Raw genomic sequence first — 15014 nt, 5'->3', positions numbered from 1 at the left:
GCTCCAAGCCCCGTCCAGCCTGGCCTTGGACACTTCCAGGGATGGAGCAGCCATGGATTCTCTGGGAATTCCATCCCCTGAGTAAAGCTCTGAGCACTCAGGGTTTGGTTTTACTCCAGATTTACTCCTTCTCTTCAATAAAACCAACCCAATTCCTGCTGGAAAGACCAAACATGAGGTGCTTGGACGATTCCCAAATTCCAGCAGGATGTAAACCCCAACATTTCCATGGAAAAGCCAAGATTTACCCCCGGATTTTAGGAAATGGGAGGTACCTCTTTATTTACAAACACAAAACCACCACCACTGCTGGGCACCGCGGGAGCTGAGCCGGGACTGTACAAAACTATGGGAAACAAGGATGGGAAAACTGGGAAAGAAAATAGAAGTGGGAATAAAGCAGGAAATAAAATAAAATCAAATAAAATAAAATAAAAGTGGGAATAAAGCAGGAAAGAAAATAGAATAAAAGTGGGAATAAAGCAGGAAATAAAATAAAATAAAATAAAATAAAAGTGGGAATAAAGCAGGAAAGAAAATAAAATAGAATAAAAGTGGGAATAAAGCAGGAAATAAAATAAAATAAAATAAAATAAAAGTGGGAATAAATCAGGAAATAAAAAAAATAAAATAAAAGTGGGAGTAAATCATGAAATAAAATAAAATAAAATAAAATAAGGAATAAATCAGGAAATAAAAATAAAATAAAATAAAATAAAATAAAATAAAATAAAATAGAAGTGGGAATAAATCAGGAAGGAAAACAAGGATGGGAATAAACTGGGGAATAAAATAAAGATGGGAATCAAAACAAGAAATAAAATAAAAATGGGGAAAAATCAGGAAATAAAATAAAGATGGGAATAACCAGGAAAGAAAATAAGGATAGGAATAAAGCAGGAAAGAAAATAAGGATGGGAATAAACCAGGGAATGAAATAAAAATGGGAATAAATCAGGAAATTAAATAAAGATGGGAATAAAGCAGGAAATAAAATAAAAATGGGGAAAAATCAGGAAATAAAGATGGGAATAACCAGGAAAGAAAATAAAAATGGGATTAACCAGGAAAGAAAATAAGGATAGGAATAAAGCAGGAAAGAAAATAAGGATGGGAATAAACCAGGGAATGAAATAAAAATGGGAATAAATCAGGAAATTAAATAAAGATGGGAATAACCAGGAAAGAAAATAAGGACAGGAATAAAGCAGGAAAGAAAATAAGAGTGGGAATAACCAGGAAATAAAATAAAGATGGGAATAAAGCAGGAAATTAAATAAAGATGGGGAAAAAAAATCAGGAAATAAAATAAAGATGGGAATAACCAGGAAAGAAAATAAAAATGGGAATAAATCAGGAAATAAAATAAAGACGGGAATAAAGCAGGAAATGAAATAAGGATGGAAATAACCAGGAAATAAAATTAAAATGGGAAAGAAATCAGGAAATAAAATAAAGATGGGAATAACCAGGAAAGAAAATAAGGATGGGAACAAAGCAGGAAATGAAAGAAGAGCTGGAAGAGAACAAATGCAGGGAATTTCCACTGTACAGAGGGGTTGGAAGAGAGGGGAACTGGAGTTTGGGGTGAGTTCAGTGCTTCACCCCAACCTGCAGTGTGCATTTTTAAACCCAGGGGGTCAGGCACAGCAGCCAGGGTGGCTCTGACGGGACAGAGTCACCCCAGAAGCAGAAAAAAAACCCCCAAAAATCCAATTTTACACTCGTGGTCATAAATGTCATGGAACGAACCCAATGGCCCCAAAGCTGGAAAGGAAAATGTTGAGTTTGGAACAATTTCAAAAGCTCTGATTTCCAAACGGTTTCTCTCATTTTTCTCTCTCGGGCAGCTCGTGCAGAGTTGTGGCTGCAAATTCAGCACTTGATGATTCCCTTCCTGCTTTTAATGCCTGCAGGATGTGCAGGAAATTGAAACACCTCGTGATGATCCCAAAAATTCCACCTGGGGGAATACCGAGAGCAACGAAAACTCCAAAGTCTGGGGGAAAAAGCGGGATTTAGGAATGAAATTTCCTTTTATCGGGATGCTGGTGTGGGGTAACAGGTGCCAGGCTGCGGGTACTGGGCAGGGGAAGTGCCATTCCCATTCCTACAGGGAAATCCTAAAGGAATAAAAGGTTGGGAATGAGCTGCCAGCTTCCATTTTTAACCCAGAAGTGGGAAAAACAGAAACCCTTTGGAAAAGTTCTGTTTCAGTTCAGAGAAAATTGGTTTTAATTTATCTCCCAGTGAAGGAGGAGCCCAGATATTCCTGAAGGAGCATCTCCCAGGGAAGAGCCGGAACAAAACCACTGGGAGGACGGGAGGGAGCTCCAGCAGAGCTTTGGGAATCACAGGCTGGGAAAAAAAAAAACCATTGGAAAATGAATTTTTGATGGAAACTTGCTCCTTCTCCCACCAGCAGAGCGGGAAAAATAAACACCAAACCAAGGTGGATTCCAGAGGGGGCCTCAGCTCCTCACATCCCACTGGAAATTCCTCAAAATCTGGCCTGGGATCAGCAGCTCTGCCCCCATCCTGTCAGCCAGCAGGGAGCTCGGAGCTTCCCGGGAAAAACTGGGCAGGAACGGGAGCAGCCCCAGCTCAGCGAGATGGGAATTCCCAGGTGGAAAAGGGGAGTTTGCAGGATACAGTCAGGAATAAAAAATACACACTTTGGGATGTTCTTCCATCCGGGAATGATGAGAGGTTTGAGGAGATAAAGGTGGAGAGGCTCTGGAGTGGCAGGGAAGGGGCCCAGGTCACTTTGGGACAGGGATTTGTCCCCACAAATCCCACAGGAGCTCAGTCCAAGCCTTCTCCTTGCCAAGGGCCACTGATCCATGGAGAGGCAGCCGGAGGGCCGGAGGCTGCTCCCTCTTGCAGAGTCATTCCTGCCCCAAGTCACTCCCTGAATCCATGGGATCAGTCTGTGCTGGGCCAGTCCTCCCGGACCGAGCGCTCCAGCGTTGCCACACTGGGGTGCCAAGAGAGGAAAGAGGACAGGGAATAGAGGAGAGGAGTCTTCATAGCAACTCTGAGATTGCACCACCTGCTAAAGAGACCAGAGACGGGAAAAATGAGTGAGCAGCCCCATCCAGAGGCTCCCAGAAACCAGAGAGCCCCAAATGGGGCAGGAAAAAAAATCCAGGGAAAAGCAAGATTTTGTGGCTAAAGAACGGAATTTCAGCACCAAGAGACTGCTCGTAGACAGCTCTGGGATTTATTTGGGATTCTGGGAACACGGCACGGCTCAGAAATTCTTTATTCCCAAACTTACCCGGTGCCAAATGATTCTTAATTCCCAAAATCTCAGAGCAAAAAAAAAAAAAAAAGGGAAATCAAGTTTCACCTAAATTTGGGTGAAAGCAGAGCAGAGGATTTTATTGGAGACTATAAAATGATGGAACTGCTCGGGTTGTTTAGGCTCAAAGCTGAGTTTAACACCAAAATCTGAGCTTAACGTTTGCTGCCAGCTCACAGCACTGCTCCCAGGCCCAGCCATGCAGCTCCTGCACGGACATCCCCAAGGTTTTCCAGGGAAAATCCCTCCCTGTGCAGCTGTTTCAGCCCCAAAACTTGTGGCAGAATTCCCACTCCGTGCAACAGGGATGGGAAAGGGAGCCTGGATCCAAGCATGGGAATTTGGAATGTGCTGGAAGCCCAAGGAAAAGCTGGCGGCCCAAAATGGGAATTTTAGGTCCAAGGGGTGAAGAGAGCAAAGGACAGAGAGAATTCCATGGATTTCTGTGGGATTGGGAAGAGCCAAGGGATGGGTTCTTTCCCTGCACATGGTGGCTCCTACAGAGATTCCAGCACTGGGATCCACTGGGAATCTGCTGGATCCTCTCAGGTCAGGGCTGCAGGAGGTCAGGAATCCATCCCAATATGGATTCTCATGGAATGCCACGGTTTGGGTGGGAAGGGACCTTAAAGCTCATCCCACTCCATGGGCAGGGACCCCTCCCACGATCCCAGGGTGCTCCAAACTCAACCCTCGGACACTTCCAGGGATCCAGGGGCAGCCACAGCTCCTCTGGGAACTCCTCACCATCGCAGGCAGGGATTTTTCCCTATTTCCCTTCATCCCAAACCTGCATGGAAAACACCTCAAAGCCAGCACAGGCAGCAAAGACTCAAAGCAGATTTTAGGGAGCTCTGCCACCTCCAGCTGATGGGAAAATTGAGTGGAATTTGGGTTTTTGAGGAAAACAAATTCCCAGCTTGCTGTGCTGGCTCAGGAATCCTATCCCAGCCCTAATAATCCCGATGTTTCCTGTTGCTGGGTTGGAACAGCACCAACAGCAAATCCACCCCAAAATCCTCCCAAACAGGGCTGGGCAAGGAGGGGCAAAACCAGAAAATCCAGGAAAGGAGCTTGGCTGCTCTGCTGCTGCTTTTGGAACATTCCAGAGGGATTGGGAATGGGATTTTCCAGCGAGGAAGTGACGCCAAGCTCCACAGAAAACAAGGAATTAGGGACAGCAGCTGATGACAAAGTTACAGTCAGCACCCCCTGACAGGGCTGAGCAAGACTTAATGTTAATTAAATGTTAATTAAATGTTAATTAAATATTAAAGCACTTCTCTAAAAGCACACCCGGCTCATCCAGCCCCTCAAACACGGAAAAACCGAGCATCCAGCATTGCTTGGAAGCCAAGGATTGAAATTCTCCTTGGAAATGGACACATTCAGGTTCCCAGCCGTGATCCTGCCTCATTTCTGTTGTTAATTACATTGTTGTGTTAATTAGCAGTGATAAAAGCCACAATTAACAGGGCTGCTGATGCAATGAATGATCTCCAAACCAGCCCTGTCCATCCAGGTGATCCCTGCCATCCTTGAAAACACCCAAAAGTCTTGGAAAATCGCCCCCAAAAAATCCCCCACGAGGCAAATCCCACCCCAGCACCTCCCAAATCCCACCCAAGGATGCTCCTTGGCTCTTCCATTCCTGGATTTTTCCAGGTGGAAAAGTGCCCAGAGAACATCCCCCAGGTTCTTCCAGAAAAGAATCCCAAATCCCTGCAAAATAACAACGATCAGGACAAGCGACACCGAGGAGCTGAGCAGGAGGGACGAGGAGCAGGGTGGGCAGCAGTGAGGGGAGGGAAAGAGGGAATAAATCACTCCTGGAAAGCCTAAAATCCACGGCAGCAGCTGCTGAGCTCAAGGAAATGCAAAATTGGATCCATCAAATCCATCTTTGGGATCTTTGGACCTTTTGGTTGCGTCCCAACCCCGAGTTCTGGATTAGAATCTTAAATAAAAACCAACAAAAAAATCAGCACTGCAGCCAAACTGTGCTCTCTGTGCTGGGCTGGGAGGAGCTTTTCCCCAAAAAAAGAAGGAAATTGGACAATGGGAAATGTTTGAGGCTCAGGTTGGGAGCCAACGGAGGTGACTGCAACTGTCCTGCTCTGGCACACAGCAAAATCCAGCAAAAAAAGGGGGAAAACCCAAATTTCTCCTGGTTTGCAGCAGTTGTGAAGGAGGAAAATCCCAGATTTATCCTGGTTTGTGGCCACTGGAATTTCAAGGAGGCTGCAGCACAGCTGGGAATGGGAAATCCAGCTGCTGGCTTTTATCCCAGCGTTTGTTTCCCAACAAATCACGATTGCTGCTCCTTTTCTCCTGCCTTCTGTGTCCCTCTGCCTGCTAAGGATGGCCCAAAATAACTGCAGAATCCTCCGATATTCCCATTCCCCCCCCCAAAATCAACCCCAATCCAGCTATTTTAGGATTTCTGCAGGAGCTGAGGGAAGCAATTGACAGAATTCCACGGGTTTTGTTTAGGAGCAGCTCTCAGCACCCACAAAACCCCTCCCCGTGAAGGGATTTCACTCCGATTTCCAACGTTTAAAAACGCTGCCATTTTCCTCAAAAACCCCATTTTGCCTCTCCTTGCCAGCAGCTGAGCAGGGAGGGAGAATTTTTGGGAAGCTACAGAGGCCTCTAAGGAGTCAGGTGAGCACGAAGCAAAGGCCACCAAGCAGGGACAGTGACAGTGGTTCCTTACCTGGCAAGGGCTGGCCCAGCTCCGCCTGCACTTTGCCCTTGGCTGCTCCTTCCAGAGGTAAAGAACCTCTGTCCCCTTTGTAGAGTTTCGGCTTAAATGGAGAATCTTTGTCTTTACCTTTTGATCCTTTAGGCCTGCCTGCTTGCTTCTTCTTGGATTTACCATCTCCCTTCACCCCCAGCAGCGGATGGACTTCTGTGAGCAGGGGGAAAAACGGGAATTCAAAGGTGAGTTTATCCCTAAAATGGGTGGGCGGTGAAATTCTGGGTGGGTTATTCCCTAAAATGTGGGAATAGTGATGAAATTCTGGGTGAGTTAGCAGGAAAAACTGGGAATTCTGGGTGGGTTATTCCCTAAAATGTGGGAATAGTGATGAAATTCTGGGTGAGTTATCCGCAAAATGTGGGAATAGTGATGAAATTCTGGGTGAGTTAGCAGGAAAAATGGGAATTCTGGGTGGGTTATTCCCTAAAATGTGGGAATAGTGATGAAATTCTGGGTGAGTTAGCAGGGGAAAATGGGAATTTTGGGTGAGTTATCCCTAAAATGTGGGAATAATCATGAAATTCTGGGTGAGTTAGCAGGGGAAAATGGGAATTCTGGGTGAGTTATCCCTAAAATGTGGGAATAGTGAAATCCTGGGTGGTTCTTTCCTTAAAGTGTGTCAATAATGGAATTCTGGGTGAGTTATCCTGCAAAATGTGTGAATAATAAAATTCTGGGTGAGTTAGCAGGGGAAAATGGGAATTCTGGGTGGGTTATTCCCTAAAATGTGGGAATAATGATGAAATTCTGGGTGAGTTAGCAGGAAAAACTGGGAATTCTGGGTGGGTTATTCCCTAAAATGTGGGAATAGTGATGAAATTCTGGGTGAGTTAGCAGGAAAAATGGGAATTCTGGGTGGGTTATTCCCTAAAATGTGGGAATAGTGATGAAATTCTGGGTGAGTTAGCAGGAAAAAATGGGAATTCTGGGTGAGTTATCCTGCAAAATATGGGAATAATCATGAAATTCTGGTTCCTAAAGGGATCCCAGAGAGGGGTTTGGGATAAGGGATGGATGGTGGGATAAAGGGAATGGGTTCCCACCGCCAGATGGGATTTTGGGAAGGAATTCTTCCCTGGGAGAGCCTGAGATTCCCAGAGAAGCTGTGGTTGCCCCATCCCTGGAAGTCCCCAAGGCTGGACAGGGTTTGGAACCAACTGGGATCGGGGAAGGTGCCCTGCCCATGGCAGGAGTGGGAATGGGATGATCCTTAAGCTCTTCCAAGCCCAAACCATTCCACGATTCTATAAAAAATCCCCATTTTTCAGGATTCCTTCCTGAAATTCCCACAGAAGCTGTGGCTGCCTCATCATCCCTGGGTGTGTCCCAGGCCAGGCGGGAGCACCCCAGAATCGTGGAAGATGCGGGACTGGAAGATCCTTAAGGCTTTCCCACCCCAAACCATTCCACAACCCTATAAAAAAAACCCCCCAATTTCAGGATTCCTCCCTCATTCCCAGCTTTTAAACCACCCCCAAACCCGCAGCTCTCAAGCTGCTGTAAGAACAACTCCCAAGCAAGGAAGAAAACCCTTGAAATCCTGGGATTGGATCCCTCCCTGAGGCGCAGGATGGAGCCGAATCCCGGCCCAGCTCCCACCCACCGTCATTAGGGACTCCCTGGAGCTCGATGTTGGTGGTTTTGGGTTTTTTCTTGGGGGCCTGGGGCCCGTCCGAGGAGCTCTGGCGCTTCTTCTCGGAGCCCAGCCCCTCGTCCGTCAGGGAGCTCTGCACCGCGTCCGGAGGGGGCCCGTAGGGATTCTCCTCGGGATCCTCCACCTCCGGAGCGATGGGAAGGTACAGCAGGGCCTTGGAGTCCTCCAGCTCCTCGTCGCTGAGGGCAAGAAACGTCGGGGGGGGTTTGAAACCAGCATTCTGTGTTTATGGGGTTCCATAGAGGGGGTTTGTGAAGGGAATGTTGGGTTTTTAAAGGGAATTTTGTGGTTTTTAAAGAAAATTTTGGGGTTTATGAAGGGAATGTTGGGTTTTGTGAAAGGATGTTGGGGTTTGTGAAGGGAATGTTGGGTTTTATGAAAGGATGTTGGGGTTTGTGAAGGGAATGTTGGGGTTTGTGAAGGGAATGTTGGGTTTATGAAGGGAATGCTGGGTTTTATGAAGGGAATGTTGGGTTTTATAAAGAAAATGTTGGGTTTTATGAAGGGAAAGTTGGGTTTTATGAAGGGAATGTTGGGTTTTATAAAGAAAATGTTGGGTTTTATGAAGGGAAAGTTGGGTTTTATGAAGGGAATGTTGGGTTTTATAAAGAAAATGTTGGGTTTTATGAAGGGAAAGTTGGGTTTTATGAAGGGAATGTTGGGTTTTTAAAGGGAATTTTGTGGTTTTTAAAGAAAATTTTGGGTTTTATGAAGGGAATGTTGGGTTTTGTGAACGGATGTTGGGGTTTGTGAAGGGAATGTTGGGTTTTATGAAAGGATGTTGGGGTTTGTGAAGGGAATGTTGGGGTTTGTGAAGGGAATGTTGGGGTTTGTGAAGGGAATGTTGGGGTTTGTGAAGGGAATGTTGGGTTTATGAAGGGAATGCTGGGTTTTATGAAGGGAATGTTGGGTTTTATAAAGAAAATGTTGGGTTTTATGAAGGGAAAGTTGGGTTTTATGAAGGGAATTTTGGGTTTTATAAAGAAAATGTTGGGTTTTATGAAGGGTAAGTTGGGTTTTATGAAGGGAATGTTGGGTTTTATAAAGAAAATGTTGGGTTTTATGAAGGGAAAGTTGGGTTTTATGAAGGGAATGTTGGGTTTTTAAAGGGAATTTTGTGGTTTTTAAAGAAAATTTTGGGTTTTATGAAGGGAATGTTGGGTTTTGTGAACGGATGTTGGGGTTTGTGAAGGGAATGTTGGGTTTTATGAAAGGATGTTGGGGTTTGTGAAGGGAATGTTGGGTTTTATGAAGGGAATGTTGGGTTTATGAAGGGAATGTTGGGTTTTATGAAGGGAATGTTGGGTTTTATGAAGGGATGTTGGGGTTTATGAAGGGAATGCTGGGGTTTATGAAGGGAATGTTGGGTTTTTAAAGGGAATTTTGTGGTTTTTAAAGAAAATTTTGGGTTTTATGAAGGGAGTTTTGGGTTTTATGAAGGGAATGTTGGGTTTTATGAGGGAATTTTCTGTTTTATGAAGAAAATGTTGGGTTTTATGAAGGGCATTTTGGGTTTATAGGAAGGGAAATTTCGGTTTTATGAAGGGAATTTTGTGTTTTATAAATGGAATTTTGGGTTTTATGAAGGGAATGTTGGGTTTTATGAAGGGAAAGTTGGGTTTTATGAAGGGAATGTTGGGTTTTATGAAGGGAATTTTGTGTTTTATGAAGGAAATGTTGTGTTTTATAAACGGAATTTTGGGTTTTATGAAGGGAACTTTGTGTTTCATAAAGCGAATGTCGTGTTTTATAAAGGTTAATTAATTTGTATTAGTGAGGATTTGGGGATGAATGTTTTAATTAAAAGGTTCTGGCACCTGCTGCAGAAGGCGGCGATGGGATCCACGCTGGTCACGTCCACCTCCTCATCCTCCGCGGCGTCAGCACCTGGAAATCCAGGAAAAATGGGAATTAAAGGCGGGAAAGAGAAGGGAAAAGGCTTGGGAAGAGCGGGGCTGGCTGTGCTTGAACGCCTGATCGGGCAGGAGTGGAGCAGGAAAGAGACCTGAAGTGTTTCCTATTCAATTAAAGCAAAAAAATAACCTGAAATGTTTCCTATTAAAGCAGGAAAAACCCCACTAAAATGTTTGTTATTAAATTAAAAGAGAAAACAAACCCCAAGTATTCCTTATCACGTTAAAGCAAAAAAAAAAAAAAAACAACCCTAAAATATTTCCTGGTAGAGCACAAAACAAATCTAAAATAATTCACATTCAAGCCCAAAAATACCCTAAAATATTTCCTATTAAAGCACAAGAAAAATCTAAAATAATTTATATTAAAGGACAAAACAAATTTCAAATATTTCCTATTAAAGCAGAAAACAAGTCTAAAATATTTCCTATTAAAACACAAAACAAGTCTAAAATATTTCCTTTTAAAGCACAAAAGAATCCCTAAAGTATTTCCTACTAAAGCACAAAACAAATTTAAAGTATTTCCTATTAAAGCAAAATACAAACCTGAAATAATTCTTATTAAAGCAGAAAAAACCCCCTAAAATATTTCCTATTAAAGCACAAAACAAACCTAAAGTAATTCATAATAAAATATAAAACAAACTTAAAATATTTCCTATTAAAGCAAAATACTAAGCTAAAATATTTCCTATTAAAGAAGAAATCTAAAATATTTCTTACTGAAGCACAAAACAAACCTAAAATAATTCCTGTTAAAACACAAAAAAACCCCTAAAATATTTCCTATCAAAGCACAAAAACCCCCTAAAATATTTCCTATTAAAGCAAAATACAAACTTAAAATAATTCATATTAAAGCACAAAAAACCCCCTAAAATATTTCCCATTAAAGCAAAAAACAAACCTAAAACATTTCCTGTTAAACCACAAAACCAATCTAAAGTAATTCTTATTAAAGCACAAAACAAACCTCAAATAATTCCTGTTAAAACACAAAAAAACCCCTAAAATATTTCCTATCAAAGCACAAAACCCCCTAAAATATTTCCTATTCTACCACAAAACAAACCTCCAACTATTCCTTTTTCACCCATTTGGTTTTTACCTCATTTTCCCGTGGTCTAATCCAGAGCTATCCCTAAAAACCACCAGGAATAAAGGCAGGGAGAGGACTTCAACCCTCCAAAATATTTTGGTTTTTTCCACTCATCCAGTTCTCCACCTGCTTAAATTGATTTGGATGCTTAATTCCCACAAAACCAACGTTACAGTGAAGATAAAAACTGCCCAAATTCCTAAATTCCAATGAATGAAATGATGGGAAGTGCTTGAATAGGAAGCATTCAAGGCTGCTAATGAGGAGAGCTGGGAATAATCCTCATTTCCATGGGTTTTTGACATTCCAGGATTTTTTTTTTCCCGTGGTTTCTGGGCACCACCAAGCGGCCAGGCCACGGATTCCAAGGATTCCAAGGATCCCAGGCAGGCTGGGAATTCCCTGGGAAGGGTTTGGGCTGTACCTGTCTGCTCTGGCTCGCTCTTGTCCTCGTCCTCGATGTCGAATTCCGATTCCCTCTCCTCGTATTCCACATTTTCATCCAGCTCCTTGAAATCAGGGGCAAAGGCACTCCAGTTTTCCTAAAAATAAAAGTGGTAAAAAAGGGGTTTTAATTGATACAAAGAGCAGCTCTGAGGAGAATTCCTTGGATTCCTTCAATCCAACACAATGAAATATCCTGGAGGCGTTTAAAACGTGGATGTGGCACCTGGGGATAAGGGACAGAGCTGGGAATGGCTGGAATTGATCATCTGCAAGGGTTTTTCCAACCTCAATCATTCTGTGGCTCTGCAATCTCAGGAAAATCCTATAAAAGCACCAAAAATCCAGGAAAATCCCATAAAAGCATCAAAAATCAAGGAAAATCACATTAAAGCACCAAAAATCAAAGAAAATCCCATAAAAGCACCAAAACCCAAAGAAAATCCCATAAAAGCACCAAAAATCCAGGAAAATCCCATAAAAGCACCAAAAATCCAGGAAAATCCCGTAAAAAGCACCAAAAATCCAGGAAAATCCCATAAAAGCACCAAAACCCAAAGAAAATCCCATAAAAGCACCAAAAATCCAGGAAAATCCGATAAAAGCACCAAAAATCAAGGAAAATCCCGTAAAAAGCACCAAAAATCCAGGAAAATCCCATAAAAGCACCAAAAATCCAGGAAAATCCCGTAAAAAGCACCAAAAATCCAGGAAAATCCCATAAAAGCACCAAAAATCCAGGAAAATCCCATAAAAGCACCAAAAATCCAGCCTCCTTTAGGTCCATGATCCCGTAACAAACCAGAAGCTGCATGAATGAATTCCAGTGGAAATCCAGCATCGTTAATATTCCTTAAATATTGCAGTGGACATCACAAAGCCCAGCTTGGAGCTCAGATTTCATCCAGCTGGATTCACTCCGAGCTCCTGGAATTCAGGAGCACACCCAGGAGGGAACAATTCCCATGGAAAATGTCCCTGGGATGGAGCTGTAAGGATTAACCCAAAGCTGAGCTGGAGTTGGAAGAGTCTCCTCACACTCCAAATCACAAGGGAAAATTAAGCAGGAAAGGTCAAAAAAAGTGTGGGAATGGGATTTAATCAAGGATTTCAACACAGAAAAATGGAGTTGTGAGGAATTATGGAATTCCAGACTGGTTTGGGTGGGAAGGGACCTTAAAGCTCATCCTATTCCATGGGCAGGGACACTTCCCATGATCCCAGGCTGCTCCAAGCCGGCCATGGACACTTCCAGGGATGAGGCAGCCACGGTTTCTCTGGGAATTCCACCCCAGCCCCTCTCCACCCTCACAGGGAAGAATTTATTCCCAATATCCCATCTAAAGCAGCACCTGGAATGGTTTGGGTTGGAAGGGATCCCCAATCCTCATGGGCAGGGACACCTCTCACCCTCCCAGGTTGCTCCTGGACACTTCCAGAGATCCAGGAGCAGCCAAAATTTCCCTGGACACCTCGTGCCAGGCCTTGATCCCACGGGAATGATCCCAAGGCCTCACTCAGCACTCGGGAATGATCCCAAGGCCTCACTGAGCACTCGGGAATGATCCCAAAGCCTCACTGAGCACTCGGGAATGATCCCAAGGCCTCACTGAGCACTCGGGAATGATCCCAAAGCCTCACTGAGCACTCGGGAATGATCCCAAGGCCTCACTGAGCACTCGGGAATGACCCCAAAGCCTCACTGAGCACTCGGGAATGATCCCAAGGCCTCACTGAGCACTCGGGAATGACCCCAAGGCCTCACTGAGCACTCGGGAATGATCCCAAAGCCTCACTGAGCACTCGGGAATGATCCCAAGGCCTCACTGAGCACTCGGGAATGATCCCAAGGCCTCACTGAGCACTCGGGAATGACCCCAAGGCCTCACTGAGCACTCGGGAATGACCCCAAGGCCTCACTGAGCACTCGGGAATGATCCCAAGGCCTCACTGAGCACTCGGGAATGACCCCAAGGCCTCACTCACCACTTGGTTCTGAGCCCAGATGGAAACCACCCCGCTGGAGATGGAGGCGATGATGGGCCGCACCGGATGCCACTGCAACGAACCGGGAGAGGAAGCGAGGGCGGGGAGGGAGGAGAAACCTTCATTAGCGAACGGAATCAGCCGAGTTTCATTCCCAAATCCCAAGGAATGCCAACAGCAGGGATTCTCCTTACTGCCACGTCCAGGAGCAGCTCCCCCCGGGTTCCGTGCAGGATTTTCACCAGGTTGCCGATGCTCTTCTCCCAGATGTAGAGCGCGTGCTGCCGCGCCGAGCCCGCCACGATGTACTCGCCGTCCCCCGAGAAGCAGCACTTCTTCCAGGGGGTCCTGCAGCCACGGAGAACCACGGAGCAGGGAAAAGGGGTTATTTTGCACCCTCCCATCCTCGTTTAGAGTTCAGGTTGCTCCAGGCAAATCCCAAATGGGAAGTTGTGTCCTCAGCACGGAATGTGGGATGGGAACTGATCCCAGCCCTGGCATCACCCAACAGGGAATATCCCGAGGGGAAAAGGACCTGCAAGGATCAGGGATCCAACCCCCAGCATCCCCCCCAGTGCATCCCTGAGGGCGTTGTCCAAACTTCCCACAGCCTCTGGGGTCGGGACAATTCCCTGGGGAGCCTTTTCCAATGGCTGAGCACCCTGTGCCTGTCCCTGTTCCCCAAACCCCAAACCCACCCCTGAGCCCCTCACCTGTTCCCCAAACCCATTCCTGTTCCCCAAACCCATCCCTGTGCCTGTCACTGTTCCCCAAACCCATCCCTGTAGCCCTCCCCTGTTCCCCAAAGCTGTTCCTGTTCCCTAAACCCTGAAGCCATCCCTGTGCCCCTGACCTGCTCCCCACAGCCCAAACCCCACAGCCCCCGTGCCCCTGACCTGCTCCCCACAGCCCAAACCCCACAGCCCCGTGCCCCTGACCTGCTCCCCACACCCCAAACCCCACAGCCCCGTGCCCCTGACCTGTTGACCAGGTCCTGCAGTTTCTGCATGGGCTCGGGCTCCCCGTCACGGCCGCAGGTGAGGATCTCCCGCCCGTCGTACACGCGGATGATCCGGTCGGCCGTGTTGATCAGGAAGCAGCTGCAGCAGAAAAGGGACAGAACATTAAAAAAAAACCCACCCAAACCATTAAAAACCCCATCCCATGAAAGAATTGTGGGGTTTTGAAGAGTTTCTCTGCTGTTTGGGGCTGTCCCCGGAGGCGCTCACCTCCCTTTGCGGGCGAACTCGATGGATTTAATGGCCGTGGTGTTGCTGGTCCCTGTGGTCACTCTGAAGGAAGCAACAAGATCCTGAGTGTCTGTTTTTAAGACCAAGATCTGAAGATTAAGCAGACAGAGAACAATCAGTGGCTTTGTCATCACTCAGTCCCCAAAACAGAACCCTCTGAGCCCACCCGGGGACACTGCAGGAGCTGCTGGGACAGGAACGCTGGGAAAAGATCCCAAAAATGTGTCAAAAGCAAAGTCAAAGATCCCAGAATCCCTGAGGTTGGAAAATCCCTCCAGGATCATCAACCAATCCCTCACCCATTCCCCAGATCCATCCCTGTGCCCCTCACCTGTTCCCCAAACCCTTCCCTGTGCCTGTTCCTGTTCCCCAAACCCATCCCTGTGCCCCTCATGGGTCCCCAAACCCATCCCTGTGCCTGTTCCTGTTCCCCAAACTCGTTCCTGTCCCCAAAACCACCCCTGAGCCCCTCACTGTTCCCCAAACCCATTCCTGTTCCCCAAACCCACTTCTGTGCCTGTTCCTGTTCCCCAAACCCATTCCTGTTCCCCAAATCCATCCCTGTGCCTGTTCCTGCTTCCCAAACCCATTCCTGTGCCC

General features: G+C 45.8%; 1 protein-coding gene across 10 annotated transcripts in view; it reads right to left on the bottom strand.

The window, feature by feature from the left end:
• RBBP5 (RB binding protein 5, histone lysine methyltransferase complex subunit) overlaps positions 1-15014 on the bottom strand; it is a 37294-nt gene that overhangs the window by 20001 nt on the left and 2279 nt on the right. For 2 of the 10 annotated variants that reach the window (XM_039565168.1, XM_039565169.1), the window contains exons 6-14: positions 14394-14503; positions 14145-14264; positions 13359-13512; positions 13165-13236; positions 11159-11276; positions 9537-9606; positions 7669-7898; positions 6138-6215; positions 2212-3055 (exon numbers count right to left, since the gene is read on the bottom strand). In XM_039565168.1, the coding sequence (XP_039421102.1) occupies positions 3027-3055; positions 6138-6215; positions 7669-7898; positions 9537-9606; positions 11159-11276; positions 13165-13236; positions 13359-13512; positions 14145-14264; positions 14394-14503 (981 nt within the window). In that variant the 3' untranslated portion in view covers positions 2212-3026. Of the gene's footprint in view, positions 1-2211; positions 6216-7668; positions 7899-9536; positions 9607-11158; positions 11277-13164; positions 13237-13358; positions 13513-14144; positions 14265-14393; positions 14504-15014 lie in introns of those variants that run through there. The other 8 variants (XM_039565163.1, XM_039565164.1, XM_039565161.1 and 5 more) reach the window with 6 other exon arrangements.

The sequence above is a fragment of the Corvus cornix genome, chromosome 26 (genome assembly GCF_000738735.6).
Source record: "Corvus cornix cornix isolate S_Up_H32 chromosome 26, ASM73873v5, whole genome shotgun sequence".
In the NCBI taxonomy this organism is placed as follows: Eukaryota; Metazoa; Chordata; class Aves; order Passeriformes; family Corvidae; genus Corvus; species Corvus cornix.
The sequence above is the reverse complement of the archived record's forward strand: the minus strand, read 5'-3'. Positions and strand labels throughout refer to the sequence as shown.